At 36.9% G+C, this 16,942-nt stretch overlaps 2 protein-coding genes across 2 annotated transcripts in view; one reads left to right on the top strand and one right to left on the bottom strand.

Annotated features, from left to right (window-relative positions):
- On the bottom strand, window positions 1-5,766 carry TMEM126B (transmembrane protein 126B). Its single transcript, XM_012641787.1, has 5 exons — window positions 5,686-5,766; window positions 3,023-3,144; window positions 1,782-1,975; window positions 563-674; window positions 1-301 (listed from the first exon to the last, which is right to left on the bottom strand). The coding sequence occupies exons 1-5, from the start codon at window positions 5,764-5,766 to the stop codon at window positions 118-120; spliced, it is 693 nt and encodes a 230-aa protein (XP_012497241.1). The 3' UTR covers window positions 1-117.
- A 1,342-nt stretch (window positions 5,767-7,108) lies between these two features.
- Window positions 7,109-16,942, top strand: part of DLG2 (discs, large homolog 2 (Drosophila)) — a 1,994,579-nt gene continuing 1,984,745 nt past the window's right edge. Inside the window, exons 1-2 of the mRNA XM_012641828.1 lie at window positions 7,109-7,156; window positions 7,629-7,794. The gene's annotated coding sequence lies outside the window, so the exon portion shown is untranslated. The remainder of the gene's footprint in view (window positions 7,157-7,628; window positions 7,795-16,942) is intronic.

The following is a 16,942-nucleotide window of genomic DNA, read 5'->3' as shown; positions in this document are numbered from 1 at the left end:
GCAAAAGGGACAGAAACAAATGGTCTGTCCAGTATTACTTTTAACTCTTTCAGGAATGCCCGAGTCCTCATCATAAAAAATCCTTTCTGCTGAGTTAGCATCCATTCGTTTTATTGGTTAATCTTCATGCACAGTTTTCTCAAGTGTCTTTTTAAATGCTGCATACTTCTGTAGACCATTAAATATTCCAAACGCTGTCTGAAAGATTAGAGGAATTGCCATTGCTTTCACCTCTGTTTGACAAAGCAGCGTCCAATGGAGTAAGACCCTTCCTTTTGGTGGCGGTGGAACAGTATGATACCTAAAAAGGAAAAAGAGTTATCACTTCTCCTGGATATATTTTATCAAAAGTTTGTTGATTTCTCTTCAACTGATAATTTCCATTCTAGGTCTATCATGTAGCTAGCAAAAAAGTTAAAAGTTAGCTATTTGAAATACCAAACTACTATAATTGATTAAAATGTATTACTGACAGCTAAAGAATAAGGAGAGTTTATTAACCTTAAAAAAAAAAAGCACGGGGAAAAAAGGAAGAAAGAAAAGAAACAACAGATAGACTTACTTGACTGCTAAACGTCCATTTTTAGAAAAAGCCAAACCAGTGGGATATATAACACCACATACTATGCCAATCAATGAACTTCTAAGAACACAATTTTCCTCACTTATATTATCTGAAAAACAAAAGTAAATTTAGTTTTCCTTTAAAACTCAGGATAAGAGCTTTTAAAATAGTGTATTTATTACCTCATAGAGTAGTTATCTGCACTGTCCTCAAGCACAATGAAACAGTAGAAAGAATGTTAGAAATTCAAAGTCTATGGCACATAACAGGCTAAATGCATCACATTTTAAAAATGCTTTTATTATATTTTAGCATATGGAGAATTACCTGTTCCATATGTGGTTGTTACAGAAGCAATTTCATGAAAGAATACTAAACTAGCAGACCAGACACCTGGATTCTAGTAAATACATTTTTACTGTCTACTGTGTGTCAGGCATGTACTAGATGCTAGGGATACAGTGGTGAATAAAAGATACCTGATCTCTGGCTTTCTGGACAGTCTACCAGGTAAGAAAGACATTAGACAAACATTTAAATAATTGTAAGTGTGTCCAATGCTTTGAAGGTAAAGTGTATGGAAAATGTTATCTAGAAACCTATCCTACTATAATGGAATCAGAGAGGGTTTCCCTGGGAAAAAGATATTTAAGCAGGGACCTGAAGAATGAATAAGGGCTAAAGCCTCCATCAATTACTAGTTGCAAAACTCAAGGTAAGGTGAGGAGGCAGGAAATAACATTAGAAGCCCGTAATATGACAGATACTGTGTTAGACATTTAACATACAGTACCTTTTAATTCTCACAACAATCCTGTGAGGTAAGTACTATTAGTAATGATTCATAGATAAGAGAACTGAAGCTCAGAGATTAAATGACTTGCTGAATGTCACAAACTTAAGTGGTGGGAGACAGGACATGAAATCATGTGTTATATGCCAAAGTCTACCCTTTGTGCATTATATAATGTTGCTTCTCATGTACTTGAATGTGCCTCTGGGTTGCCTATCTGTAAAAAAGAAACAGTACTACTTACTCTGCCTAATTAGGAGGACTGTTGTGGGGACCAATAGGACAATATATGTGAAGGTACTTTGTAAGTGGTACAGCAATATGCAAATGTAAGGGATTATTATTAGCAGTTGCAATAGTATATGTTAATAAGTATCTTTACTTAGACATAACTACATTACATATTAGTGAATTTAAATTTACCTAAATATAAAGCATCAGTTAAAAGGAGCTTGTCAGCAACTATAGTAGCCAAAAATGGAAGTGTAGTTACTGATGCATATGTTTTCAAAGCATCATGTTTAACTTTGAAGCAGTGTCTAAAAATGAAGTTTGCTAGTATTCCAGAGAAACCAGCTGCTGTTGCAAAGGACGCCGTTCCATATATATTTAATGTCCTAATAGAAAAAACAAAAGAGAAAAATTAAGTTCAACATAATATTTTCCTAATGGATATATTCTTTCCTGAGTAGTTGTTATTACATATTTACTCAACATCAAATATTTCTTGAACATCTTGAACATTTACTATGTGAAAAGTATTTTCTAAGTGCTGAGGATGGGGTGGTAAACAAAGAGAAAGAAAAGAAAAAAAAATTCCCACTCCCTGTGGAACTTGCATTTTAATGGGAGCAAATGATTCTCTTTCTGAAATGACTTAGGGTGATTCTAAAATAGAATTTTAGAATTTTAAAGAATTTTGGCCATAAATAAATATAAGTATGTTACAAGGTAGCCAAATTTTATGAACTACCTAAATCAAGAATTTCCTGCTACTAAAAATTAATTTGCTTAAGGCATGTAAAAAAAGCTGTTTACATTTGGTTAGGCCTTATAGAAAATAGCTGTTTCTTAATTAATCCAGATACATTTAAAATAATTTGTCCAGGATTTATAAAACCTAATCCAAAGAGATATGACAGATCTAGTTTTCTTATTCTGACTCATACCTAAATCCAGAAATTTCTAAAGTTTAAGATCAACTGTCCTTTGATTTTATTCTTAAGCTCTATTCATTTAAAAGTCAAAATGATAACATAAGACTGTATGTATACCATGAAATCTGCATTCCCTTTTGCTGTTCTAAGTACTGTGGCTGAGATAATCAATCCTAAACTGATAAATTACAATTGCTCATCAGTTAAATATAAGTACCTGGCAAAATGGTTTTCTCCTAATTACTTCTAATTAAAATACATTTATTACATAAATGTTACAGTAATAATTTTGGACATTGTTTAAGAAGCAGAAGAAATTATACACAATCCTAAATATTCTAACAAACCACTATTTTTATCTGTCGTTTCCCTCCAGTTCTTCTATTTAATAACCTTTCTTCATAATCAACTGAATAAAGTTAATAGGATCTTAGATACTCAGCAATAATGGCAATATAAAACATTTGCAAATAAAGTTATTGACTTCAGTCTGGATGTATCTCTTACATTTCTTTTCTAAAACATTCAAACTTTTTTTCTATGATTTCAATGACTATTGGTCTTCTGAGTTTTCCATCTCCTAGAGAAGGACTGGGCTGACCATGCATAGATGCTGCCATCTTGATGTCCTGGAAAACACAAAATTCCAGAGCCATAACAGCTGATGATATTAATATTAAATAAGATCTTATAAATTCTACAGATTTAGATTAAAAAACATTTATAGTAATGTGCCAGGTTCTATGCCATCTGCTTTCACATACTTCGTGTTAATAATTCAATCCATATTTTCTAAGTTTTTATTGCCTTGGGAGAATAGTGAGAGAGAAAATCAGAAAGAGGGAGACTGCTTCAGGCTGGCAACAGAGAGTGGATCATGGCTACTTTGGACTATATAAATTATACATACAGTTCCCTATTAGACCTGAGGTGGAAGCAGTGCCTTTGCCAGAAATAGCTATGTGGTATACATGACAACTGCCAACGTCAATGGACCATAAGGGCTTGCCCAGTTGGCTAGCAGTATCTTAATAGAAACTAATGAGGTAAAAAACAAAAACAAAACTGCAGTCTCAGATAGGATCCTTTCTGCATGTTTTGCTCTGGGTAAGACTCTCAGGTCTGTGCAGAAAAGTCTTAATAACGTTTGTTAAATCTTTTGCCACTCCGGCATTATGGGGATTAATTTCATTTAAACAAGGAAATATGGACATTTCTTGCAAATTCAAATTTGTGGTTGCAAATGTTTACTTCAACAGTAAGGTGAAAGTCTGTTAATGCAAAGTTCAACGCTTTTTCCTCCACATTAGCCAAACAGATTAAAAAAAAAAAAATCAATGGCCCTTCACAAATTTATGCCAATCTCCATTTTAATAACATTTATGGTCACGGGCAAATACTAAATCTCAAATTTAAGGAGTACTAGGCAAAATAATTAGAGTGGACTAAGCATAATGAACACAGAAGATACTTAATAAATCAGTGGTTCTCAGCCTTGAGTGTGCACAACAATCACAGGGAGTGTTTATTTGAAATGCAGTCTCCTGAAGTTCCTCCAGAGATATTTGGATTCAAAGAGGCAAGATGAGGCCTAGAAATCTGCATTTTAGTAACACCAAGTGCTTCTGATACTGTAGTCAATGGACACACAGTTGAACATCACGCAATACTCATTTGCCGATGGCATCAACATACAGCAGGTATGGGCTCCTTTGCACCTTCTTATAGTGTTACACGATGAGTAATAATGGAACAGCTTCTTTCCCTGCACTATTGCAGAAGTTTTGTTTCTTTAAAATATCTGAAGAGGATAGAAAAAAAAAACTCTACAAATTACAATTTTTCAGGGACTAGCCTTAATGTTTTGCCTCTCCCTAACATCCAAATGGAACATGTAATACAAGAGATAGTAAAATACAGGGGAGATTTTTAACCTAACCTATCTAATGTACTAAGAAGATAAATGTCAATAACATGATGATTAACCAGAAGCCTTAGATAAATTTGTTTTCCTCTCATCTAATTCATCTAAGTCTTCCACCTCCCACAAAGAAAACTTCCAGGCAATATCCTGTACTAATTTCCTACCTAGTCTACATCCTAAGCTCTGTATAGGGAAAAGAGACCCCCAAGATCATGATTATAGGACATTAAATACTAAAACACTAAAAACAGGACAGCAAACATTTACGGAGTGTCTGCCTCAGACTTTGCAAGGCATTGTCAAAAGAATGTACTGCTTTCATTTTAAGTTTAAAATGTAAATATTTTGCTACAACCAACATTTTTTTTCTTTTTATAAATATTTTTACCATGGGAGAACACAATCGCAGTTCCTCACTACCACAAATTATGCTGTTGAGCTTCCCTCATTTGGAAAAATCACAGGGGTCAGCACATCCAGAGTGCAATGGATAAGCCTTGCTTGGGAAATCCACCTTCGTGATCATGGTATATCCCCTACTCTGCTGGTCAGCATAACCAACATTTTATCTACAAATTAACTAAGCAAAGGCCACTTACCTGGTCACCACGCTTATACCAGTAACAGTGCATTTACATAGGTTTACAGTTTGCAAAGCACTTTACCGTTTTGTGGTGTCTTTATGTGTATTATTTCATCTGACCTTCAGAATTTTATTCAATACTCGCTCATCATTTAGGGAGCACCTGGCCTATGTCAAGTTCCCGAGTAATCAAGGTAAAGTCAGTGTCCCCAGGAACCCACAAACTAGCGGGAGGTCAGAACAAAAAAAGCAAGAAATTTAAACGCAGAATGGAGATGTCGGAAAAAAAAAAAAGCCTATAAGAAAAGGAAAACAATCTAGTCAGAGGAAGTGCCATCTAAACCAATACCCGCAGGAATTTCGCGAGGTACTTGGGAGCGACAGGAGCAGGGAAATATTCTCAGTTGAAGAAATGGCCTGTGCAAAGGTCCAGAGACAAAAGAAAACAAGCTGCAGATAATAAGGACTTGACTTCAGGTCTTCTACTTTCTCTTCGCCTCTTTCCGTACCAACTGGAAATTTAATCGACCGTGCGTTGCACGGACTTGGGAGCTGTACTCTTTTAGCTTTTTAATTTCCTTTTCGTGAATCATCTTAGTAGCGTCCGGCAACACTTTGAGGCTGCAGAAATCATGGCCCATACCAACTCGGGTTTCCGCCTACCTTGGGCGCTTCCCCAGCTCCTAGCGGCACCACACCTGCATCCCTCAGGTCAGCCCCAACATCACGCCCGAGCGCCGCCATCTTGCAGCTCACGTGACTTGCAGATGGGCGGGGACCCCGAACGCCCTGGGCGGGAAGTGGTCTTACGGCTCACACCTCCCACTGGCAGCCCAGCCCCGCCCCCACTCAGTCAAATGCCGCGCCCTCCATCCTGGCTGTGACTGGACGTGACGTCCAGACGTTACGGCCACTCATTGGCTTCGACAAGGTCCGGACGCCTGTGGGCCCGCCCCCCACCAGCCCATTATTTCCTCCCCCTGCTATTTGTCAACCTAGCTCCGTCTTCTCCTCTCGTCCTGAGGGGAACATGCGGCGGCCCGAGCGTAGGAATGTTGTTGCGCGCTTGCCTCTTCTCAGGGCAGTTTCGTTAGTTGGGGACTAGCTACTCGTCCCTTTCACTCCTTGAGGGCGCTCACCGCTTTGACCTGGCCCTTGTGTTTGTGTTAAGGCTGCGCTTCTCGGGCACCTCCTCCTCAGAGCCCCCAGTCGGCCGCCTAGCGCTGTTAGAGCAGCCCTGACTAGCCTCCTCCCCTCGCAGCTGTCTGACTCTCTCTAGTCTTTAGTCCTCTCAGATTTCATTCTTTCGCCCCGCTTGGAAAGCAACTGGAGAAAAATTTGCCCCTTGTGCCCCGAGAAGACCCGCTTGTCAGCCAGTTTTTCAGGGTGGGAGGCACTGCGAGGAGGCCCGGCACTGTTTTGTGCACGTTAAATGCCCAGCAGTATCTCCCAGACCGGCACCCCCCGACCCTCCAGTCTCCATGTCTTAGAGAAGCCAAATTCGAGAGTTATATAATTTTTTGTGCTGCTGTTTCTCCTGCCTGAGGAAACATTTCATCGCGTGGAGGGTGCAGGACATTACAGTGCTCTTCTGTAAAAGAACGGGGTGTGGGCAGGGGTGGCCAGCGGTGGCAGAGAAATGTGTCTTTTCTGCAAAAGGAAGGTGGGTAGTTTGAAGCGAGATTGAGAGAAAGGGTGGATGTGAAAGCCAAGCAGCTGCCACTGTCACATTTAGAAAATCACGGACTATTTGCATAGCTTATGCTTACATGTCTAATACTACTACAGCGTCTCTGAAAACACCTTTGGGGGAAGGTTTGACTTCTCCTCTCGAACAGTCTCCGTGTTTTTCCTCGCTGGATAGGGAGCTGCTTGGATGCGAAGAGATGGCATGATGTGAATGACTCCAGTGTGAAGAAATCCGCTTCGCCAACTCATCCTGCATCAAGTGCCCATTGAGTAGCACTGTCACTTTAATGTCTCCATGCCAAGGGATTGCTTTCCTTTTTTCAATCCTCTCAGTTAATACATGGGAGGATCACAGTCAGAGGGGCATTAAGGATCAAGCCTGGGGGGCTTGGAGAGCACAGAAGAAAATAAATGACAGCAAGCTGGCTCCTGTCTTACTGAGGGGGTGAGATCTGGAACTTCTGATCCAGTAAATAGAAGGGGGGCTTTCAGTCTGTGTTCTGCCCCAGAAAACTGTTCAAACTCACCCAGAGTCAAAGAGGTTTTTAACAGTATTTTTTTGCGGGGGGGGGGGGAGGAATTAAATTTTTTCTCTGAAGAATTGAGAGAAAAATTATCATCATCCAGTTCATCTTTGAATTTGGTCATGTATAAAGTAATGAGACAGCTGTCTGAATTTGGTTTGTGCCTTAATTGAGTTAGTCACTGAACTTCCAAAAATGTTGCTGCCTGAAGAGGAGTTTTAATAACGTTTTCTATGCTTACAATAATTTTCTCAGCTTTTTAAAACAGATAAATATTTTATAAAAATTGAAAAACTTGAAAAACTCAAAAGTTATTTTTCTCTAAACTCTGTGGGCAGTGTAAAAAGTTTAGTTGTGGAAAAAATACATCATTATTTTCTTTATCTGAAATAGAAGACTCAGCTTGGATTTCAAAACTGAACAGTGAAGTGGTTTGCAACAGTTACCTGGCTCTTGGCCTCAATCCAGCTGGATCAAAGTGAGACCTGAGAAGAGATCTTGATCCTGTGGCAGTGGAAAGACCCAAGAATGCCAGTCAAGAAGAAAGGTGGGCTATGAGGTTCCTATATAATATATTTCTCCTTTTTCTGGGTTTTGATATTTGTGATTTAAATTGTATTCCATTTGAGAATAGAATTTTGCTTCACTTTGGGGGAAATATTAATGGTAATAATATCTTTTCAGTGGTACATCATTCAGTAATATTTTGCTAAAGTAAAATGAAGTAGACTATAGTATTTGATTATAGACATTTGCAATTTCATAAATTAGATTGTTTATATATCACCATTTGTAATAAGGATAGAGTACCACAGATTTGGGATTTCCCTTAGCTTGTTTTCTTAGCTTTTTAAAGGTTACTTTTAAACAATCTTTAAAAAAAAGAAACTTGTGGCCGGGCGCGGTGGCTCACGCCTGTAATCCTAGCTCTCTGGGAGGCCGAGGCGGGCGGATTGTTTGAGCTCAGGAGTTCGAGACCAGCCTGACCAAGAGCGAGACCCCCGTCTCTACTAAAATTAGAAAGAAATTAATCGGACAACTAAAAATATATAGAAAAAATTAGCCGGGCATGGTGGCGCATGCCTGTAGTCCCAGCTACTTGGGAGTCTGAGACAGAAGGATCGCTTGAGCCCAGGAGTTTGAGGTTGCTGTGAGCTAGGCCGACGCCACGGCACTCACTCTAGCCAGGGCAACAGAGTGAGATTCTGTCTCAAAAAAAAAAAAAAAAAAAGAAACTTGTACAGTAGAGCTCTTCTCCATGGACTTAATATTTATCAAAATAATTATATATTTGTGAAAGATAGCAATGTAATTTTGTTTGCACCAAACAAAATTATAGCTTTATAATTTATCTTTTGATTAAAAAGATTTTATATTTGGATTTATTCTAGTGTGAATCTTCACTTTTGTGATAAAACACAACTTTGGTAACTGTTATGCTTTTCCAGATACATGCATTATCCAACAACATGATTAGCAAGTTCCCCAAATGAGACAAACAGCTGCTTTTTTTCTCCTCAACTTTTATTATTGGAATTAATCAAGATCCAGTGTGTTCCTGAAGCATAGTTATAGGTCATTCGTTGGGGATTCAATTTAGCCTAGATCTACCCTCTGTTAACTTTGTTCCAAAGGATCCTAGTGAAACCAGTTTGATGTTTTTTATTTTTGTTTTTGACATGATATGGAAGATGAAATGAACTATAAAGAGTTTCTCAATTGTTTCGAATCAAAATTTATACAAACACTCTTGCACTCTCCTAGGCTAACATAGATCTTTCCCCTCTTGTTCCTCATAATATCACTGAGAGAAGTAAACTCTCTATGAGATTTTGGAGCCACACACTTGTCCAGACCTGACATGGTTGGTTTATCTAGAACAAAGATGGTTTTGGGAATGTAACCAATAAATGATATGGCTCTCTGACTTATTTAACTTCATGTGTTCATGTGTGTTTTTATTCTTTCTACCACTTCTCTAGACAGTTCCTATTGGACTGTCTTATTTTAGACTAATTAGGGAATTAAATACATTTTGTATATGTGTATGTGTGAGAGAGAGAGAGAGAGAAGAGAAAAAAGAAGGGAGAGGGAGCAAGAATGGGAAGGGAGAGAGAGAAGGAAGAGAGGGAGGAGAGAGAAAGGGATAAAAATATATGTGGGAAGGAGGAGGAGGAAGTGCAGTTGGTGTTATAGGTATAACTTAACTAAGCAGGGTGAATTTAAGGTTTCTAAACCCAATATACTGAGTTTCTTTACCTTTAAAGAACTGTTACAGAAATTGCTGATACATTATTGAAAATTATAATACTTTATAAGAAAATATTATAGAGGCTTCCTGTCTTTTCTTTTCCTCTTTTTCTTCTCCCGCCCTCCCTCCGTCTCTTCCTTCCTTCTTTAACAATGAATTGATGTAATGGATCAAATTTTTAAAGGAATCAACAAGTTCTAATTAGCAAAACAAATATATATTTGTATGACACTAAAGTATATGCATTATGTAATTTTCCTTATAAACTGATCTAGTTAGAGAAATAATTTTTGTTGCTTTTAACTCTCTTAAAACTGGTAGTATTAAGATATGTCTTTTTGAATATTATAAACTAGCCAAAAGCTATTACATGTGCATTATATTTTTAATTGGCTAAGTCTATCTCTACTGTTTATATAATATAATAAAGATATTTTAAAGTTTAACCTAGGTTTATTCTGTAGGGAGCACTGTCCTTCATCATCTTGAGTCTTTTTCTTTCTTCATTGTTAAATGTGATAGATGTGATGAAAGAGCTAGACTTTATGTGATTTTAAACAATATCCCCATTGACCCAAGTGTTTATTCATTGTTGAGTTTGTTATTAAAATATGAAATTTTCATAAGACAGATTTTTATTTGGTGTTTATTTAGTATATTGTTATCAAAGTAGAGAGGAGATTCTCTCACTGATGACATACAACCATGGTAGAAAGTGGGAATGGGTGTGAACTCTCACTAAGCCCGTTTCTAGGTTCTATTCTAGTCTGCTCTGGATAAGCTGAAACTGCAGTACCTCAAATCCCCATATTCACTGCTTTTTTTGCTTTATTATATTGCTTCCTAACTCTCCCACTCCAGTCTCTTCACATTTTTATACATCTCAGTTTTATCAACAGAAGCCTCTTCTGTTTCTCTGTTAGAGTTTTTTTTCCCTCACCAGTTGTTTTTCATTCAGGATTCTCTCATCTGCCCTAGTAACTTGATTTCCTTCCAACTGAGCCCTTAGGACAATCTTTGACATATTTTAATTTGTGAAAATTTAGAACCGATCCAAGATAAATTGTATTCTATGATATGATGCAAGATAATAGTGTGTTGTACAGGTCTATTTCAATGTCTTCTTGAATTGATCTGATATGATTTCATGTTGGGTTAACGTAAGAAATAAAAGTTAATGGTAGTTGTGTCTCTCTCTGCATTTTCAGCGGAAAGTTGCTGATGGTTTTTTTTTTTTTTGGCAGAGTCTCTGTCACCCTGGGTAAAGTGCAGTGGTGTCATTGTAGCTCACTGCAATGTCAAACTCCTGGGCTCAAGTGATCCTCCTGCCTCAGCCTCCCCAGTAGCTGAGACTACAGATATGTGCAACACCACACCCAGCTACTTTTTTTCTATTTTTGGTAGAGACTGGGTCTTGCTCTTGCTCAGGCTGGTCTTGAGCTCCTGAGCTCAAGTGATCCTTCCACCTCAGCCTCCCAGAGTGCTAGGATTATAGGTGTGAGTCACCCCACCCAGCCAGAAAGTTGCTGTTTTAAGGGTAAAGTTTACTTCAAAATTTTTTAGTACATGGAGTTTTCTTTTTTGAACAGATTTTGTTCTCCTAATTGTAATTAAATATTTGAAAGAAATCAATGCCTTTGCTACTTTGAGATACTCATTTTTGTATTTTTAAAAAAATTATTCTATTATCTTCAGAGCTTCTTTTAAACTGGTATAGAAGTCTATTTGATGTTATTCATTTAGATGACACTTTGTTTCCTTTGAATTCATTGTTGCAACTGTTCTCAGACATGTAATCAAAGGATGTATAAACAGATTTTACTGTGTACTAAAAGTTAAATACTATATTTTTCATAGTTAAATGTTTTGACATTGTATCTTAAAGGGAAGCTGAAGAATGTTGCATAATTAGAATTATGAGATATGATATTGCCATATGTCTCATAGGTACCCTTGATATTGAGATTATTGCCTCCTGTGGTCACAGTCTTAATTAATGTCTTTGCTTTTGGTTGGATCTATACTTCATAAAAGTGACATTTCTGTTTTTCTTTCTTCTCTCTGGGAAAAGGACCTTAGAACTCTTCTGTTCTTTCCTCATTTAAAGTTTTCTTCTTACATTATTTGTTTCCTGCACTTTGTGGCTTAATTTTTTTTCACTAATTTACATTTGACTTTCCTTATCTGGGCATACTCTCTTTCTATCTCTAGCTTTCCTTAAGTTCTTGAAATAATTTTTTTCAGAATCATTAAAAGGGAAAATACGTGCAGGCATACCTCAGATATAGTGTGGATTAGGTTCCAGACCACTGCAATGAAGCAAATATCTCAATAATGTAAGTCACACAAATGTTTTGGTTTCCTAGTGAATATAAAAGTTATGTTTACATTATACTGTAGTCTACTAAGTTTGTAATAGCATTATGTCTAAAAAGTGTAAATTCCTTAAGGAATATTTTATTGCTAAAAAATGCTAATAATCATCTGAACGTTCAGCAAGTTGTAATCTTTTTGCTGATGAAGGGTCTTGCCTCAGTGTTGATGGCTGCTGACTGATAAGGGTGGTGGTTGCTGAAGGTTAGAGTAGCTGAGTCAATTTCTTAAAGTAAGACAACAATGAAGTTTGCCCCGTCAATTGACTCTTCCTTTCACAAAAGATTTCTTTGTAGCATGTGATGCTGTTTGATTGCATTATACCAGTAGAACCTCTTTCAAAATTGAAGTCAGTTCTCTCAAACCCTGCTACTGGTTTATCAACTAAGTTTATGTAATATTCTAAATATTTGGTTGTCGTTTCAACAATGTTCACAGCATCTTCACCAGGAATAGATTCCATCTCAAGAAGCCATTTTCTTTGCTTATCCGTAAGAAGCAACTCCTCATCCATTCCTGTTTTATCCTGAGGTTGTAGCAATTCAGTCACATCTACTTCTAATTCTAGTTTTTATGCTATTTCTACCCCATCTGCAGTTACTTCCTCCATGGAAGACTTGAATCCCTCAATGTCATCTATGAGGATTGAAATAAACTTCTTCTAAACTTCTGTTAATATTGATATTTTGACCTCCCACGAATCATGGATGTTCTTGATGGCATGTAGAATGATGAATCCTTTCCAGAAGGTTTTCAATTTACTTTGCTTAGCTCTATCAGAGGAATCACTATGTACGGCATGATAACTTTACAAAGTCTATTTGTTACATAGTAAGACTTAAAAGGTGAAATTCCTCCTCGATCTGTGGGCTGCAGAATGGATGTTATGTTAGCAGGCATGAAAAAAACATTAATCTCTTTGTACATCTGCATCAGAACTCTTGGGGGATGACTAGGGTGTGTTGTCATGAGGAGTTATATTTTAAATGGAATCTTTTTTTCTGAGCAGTAGTTCTCAACAGTGGGCTTAAAATATTCAGTAAACTATGTCTTAAACAGATATGCTATCATCTAGATTTTGTTGTTCCATTTATAGAGCACAGGTAGAGTAGATTTAGCATAATTCTTAAGCACCTTAGGATTTTTGGAATGGCAAATGAATATTGGCTACAACATAAAGTCACTAGCTGCGTTAGCCTCTAAGAAGAGAGTCAGCCTGTCCTTGGAAGCTTTGAAGCCAGACATTGACTTCCCTCTAGCTATGAAAGTCCTAGATGGTGTCTTCTTCTAATATAATCCTGTCTAAATTGAAAATCTATTGTTTAATGTAGTCACCTTCATCAATTATCTTAGCTAGGTCTTTTGGATAACTTGCTGTAGCTTCTACATCAACACTTGGTGCTTCACCTTGTGCTTTCATATTGTGGAGATGGCTTCCTTCCTTAAACCCCATGAACCAACTTCTGCTAGCTTCCAACTTTTTTCCTGTAACTTCCTCACCTCTCTCAGCCTTTATAGAATTAAAGAGCATTAGGGCATTCCTCTGGATTAGGCTTTGGCTTAAGGGAATGTTATGGTTGGTTTGATCTTCTATCCAGACCACTAAGACTTTCTTTATATCGGCAATAAGTCTGTTTTGCTTTCTTATCATTCATGTGTTCTCCGGAGTAGCTCTTTTAATTTCCTTCAAGAACTTTTCTTTTGCATTCACAAGTTGGCTAACTGGCACAAGAAGCTTAGCTTTAGGATGATCTGGGTTTTCAATGTGCCTTCCTCATTAAGCTTAATCATTTCTAGTTTTTGAGAGTGAAAAATACGTGATTCTTCCTTTCACTTGAACACTTAGAGGCCATTGTAGAGTTATTAATTGGCCTAATATCAGTATCGTTGGTTTTCAGGAAATAGGGGGGAGCCACGGAGAGGGAGAGAAATGGAGGAATGGCTGGTCAGTGGAGCAGTCAGAAAACACACAACATTTATCAATTAAGTATACCTTCTATATGGGCTTGGTTTGTGGCACCCCAAAACAATTGCAATAGCAATATCAAAGTTCACTGGTCACAGATCACTATAGCAGATACAATAATAATGAAAAAGTTTGAAATGTTAGGAGAATTACCAAAATGTGACACAAAGACATGAAATGAGCACATGTTTTTGGAACAATGCTTGATGCAGGGTTGTCACAAACCTCCATTTGTGAAAAGCAAAGTACAATAAAGTGAAGCACAGTAAAATGAGGTACACCTGTACCTGAATTTATTGCGTGCACCTGTGTGGCTATTTTATTCCTTGTGCATACATTTTATGAAATTTGTGTTTGATCTTTCATGTTTGCCATACCAGTACTGTAACCAGATGCTTTTTCCATTTCACAAAACTTCATGTTTTTTTTCCCCCATAGCCAATAAAACTCAAAAGAGTTAAGTACTGAATATTCCCTGGGGTGCAAAGGGAAAAAACAGTTTTGAAGCTTTTGTAATTTCTGTAAGTCAAAGTGAAATAGATAATTTATTAAAGAATTTTTTAGAGTTAAAATTCCCCACAAGGGTCATCTTGACCTTTGTTGAGAGGGTTATTGGAAAGTATGAAGCTACAGATTCTTGATGTTGGAAAATATTCATTAATCCACGAGGCATAAAGAAAGCACATTCTGGAGTGAGAAATGGAATACTTTTTATGTTCAACTACTGATTAGGAGTATGCTATGAAGCAAAGAATAGGCATAGAGATAAAACGATGTTAATTGATTTTATTTAATACATCCTGTGTATTGGGAAAATGTGCAAATCATACGCTAACGATTTAATACTATAAAATGAGTGAACTGCTAGGTTTTTGGAAGACTGCTCAGGTGTTCCATTTATAATAGAATATTTGATCTCTCCTTTAGGCCTATTATTGGTTACCTTTTTTGGTAGAAGAATCTAATCAGTGAGATGTACCTGAAACACTGGATTTTTAAAACATTGTATTAAGGCATTCAGTTCATTCAGGCCTTTGTCAAGAAATAAATCCCTTACTGTTCTGTAATAATTTATTCACTAAACTATAAGAATATGATTCTTTCTTAATTATAGTCTTTATATGCTTATTTCTTAATTCTTACTGTGTTACCATGTTCGTGATTATAAAATATTTTTTAGTATAAGGCTGATATATATAAAATCTTTTTTTTGGAAGAAGGAGGCCTATTCTGCAGCAACAATTTCTGCTCAGGAATTTGTAGCAGTCAAGACAGGAGGATCTCTGTATCCTCAATGTAGGCTGCTTTGTCAGCAAAGGATCATGAGTTTTACCCAGTCTCTTGTGTCCAGTCATTCTGAATTCCAACTAGTAAGCTTTCTTCAAGGGTTCAATTTTTTGTAAATTTTTCAAAGCTATTTCAAGAATTACGGCCAAATCACCTTTATTATGAAACAATTCTCCTGACCCCATTTATTTTAGGTTTTGAGATCAAGAGGAATGATATAAAGTAGAAAATCCTGTGAAAATGAATTATTAAATTTAAACATTCAAAGATTATGGGTAAGATTTTGTATCCTATTTCTTCTAATGATACTGTCTTGCTAGGTACTGAGGCCTTGGTCTGTAAATTTAGATATGTAAGAAATATCCATTTATTTTCTATAATTCAACTTTATTTTTGACTCTTAGTCACTGAGTAGTGGACAAATAACTCCAGTCTTTTCTGAGGTTTTCCCCACTTCCCTGGGGTTAAGATAGGGTTACATCTGAAATGTGGGTATACTCTGCTCATTGATCATCTATATGCAGTAGCTTACCTCTGAGATATGAGTTGTTGTGTCTAGATAGATCTTTCTGATCTGAAAGAGATTTGCTACTTCCAAGTCATGAATTTTCTTTTTTACTAGAATTTCTGTGTTTCTTTTGCCTAGATGCATTATGCTGCCATTCCTCTCTGGGGTATTGCTGCCTTACTGGTAATACCACCTGTAAGCAGAGCCACGATCCCTGCTGCCTTGAGATCCAAAGACTTCTCTCAATTTTCTTCAGCTGGGAAAATCTTTCTAGACTGGAGAGAGGCTAGGGGAAATGTCTCTCTGTCTATACTTGAGAATGTCTCTTTCATCTCTGTGACAAACTCTTCTTTTATTCTGAGGGGTTAGGGTTTTGAAAAGCAAAACTGGAATTACTTAAAAAGTCCCTTCTGTTTTCTGTCCTGGCATATACCTCCCCTGAGGCAATAAAGTACAGAACCAGTTATCTGCCTGAATGAGAAGAAAGGAAATGGGAAAATTTAGGGAGAGGAAAAAAAAAAAATCTCGAAGTGCCAATCTCCCACATAGATAATGGAATTTATATGCCTTCTGACGATGATGCCACCAGGTGACCTTGTGGAAATCATGTAATCCTCTGAACTTCAGTTTCATTTATTAAAAGGACTCAATACCTTTTTTCCCTTACTACATGTTGTTTCTTTTTCTCATCAAATAAGATAACGTATATGAACTTGACTTTAACAAAGCTAGTTAGTGACAGAATTAGAATCAGAAGCTTGTCCAATGTTTTGGACAAGTGTACGAGTGTGGTATTCCCTGAACAAATAAATGGCATCATGGTGCAGTGGAGGAGAGCCCGAGGTTGGAATCCAATCATTACCATCAGCTGGTTAAGGTGTCTAAAGAAAATCAACAGATTGCTCTTCAAATTCCTCATCTTAAAATATGACTATACTAATCATACTTCTTAAGGGATTATTGTGAGGATCAAATCAAGATACCTAGACCTAGTCTGTGTAAATATTGATTTGTAAATAGGAAAGTGCTACCCAAATGCTTATCATCAGAATAGTGGTGAGGTTTTTTTTTTTTTTTTTTGGTCCAAGAAGAAGAAAAGTTGTGTTCAAAGTCATAGTCTCCTTCCATCAGTGGTTTGGATTCAGCTTCCTAGTCAGCTTCTGGAGCAAACCTGCCCAGATATGGCAATGATGCATCTGGTCACAGATAGAAATGCCATACTGTGCTTTTTTTTTTTTTTTTAACATTTCTTATGTGTATCATTTCTCTTATAAAGATGCTAATGTAATTTGTAAACCATCTAATATATACCAAATGATTTT

This window comes from Propithecus coquereli, unplaced genomic scaffold, assembly GCF_000956105.1.
Source record: "Propithecus coquereli isolate 6110/MARCELLA unplaced genomic scaffold, Pcoq_1.0 Scaffold170, whole genome shotgun sequence".
In the NCBI taxonomy this organism is placed as follows: domain Eukaryota; kingdom Metazoa; phylum Chordata; class Mammalia; order Primates; family Indriidae; genus Propithecus; species Propithecus coquereli.
Note: the sequence above shows the minus strand (reverse complement) of the source record. Positions and strands in the feature narration are given on the sequence as shown.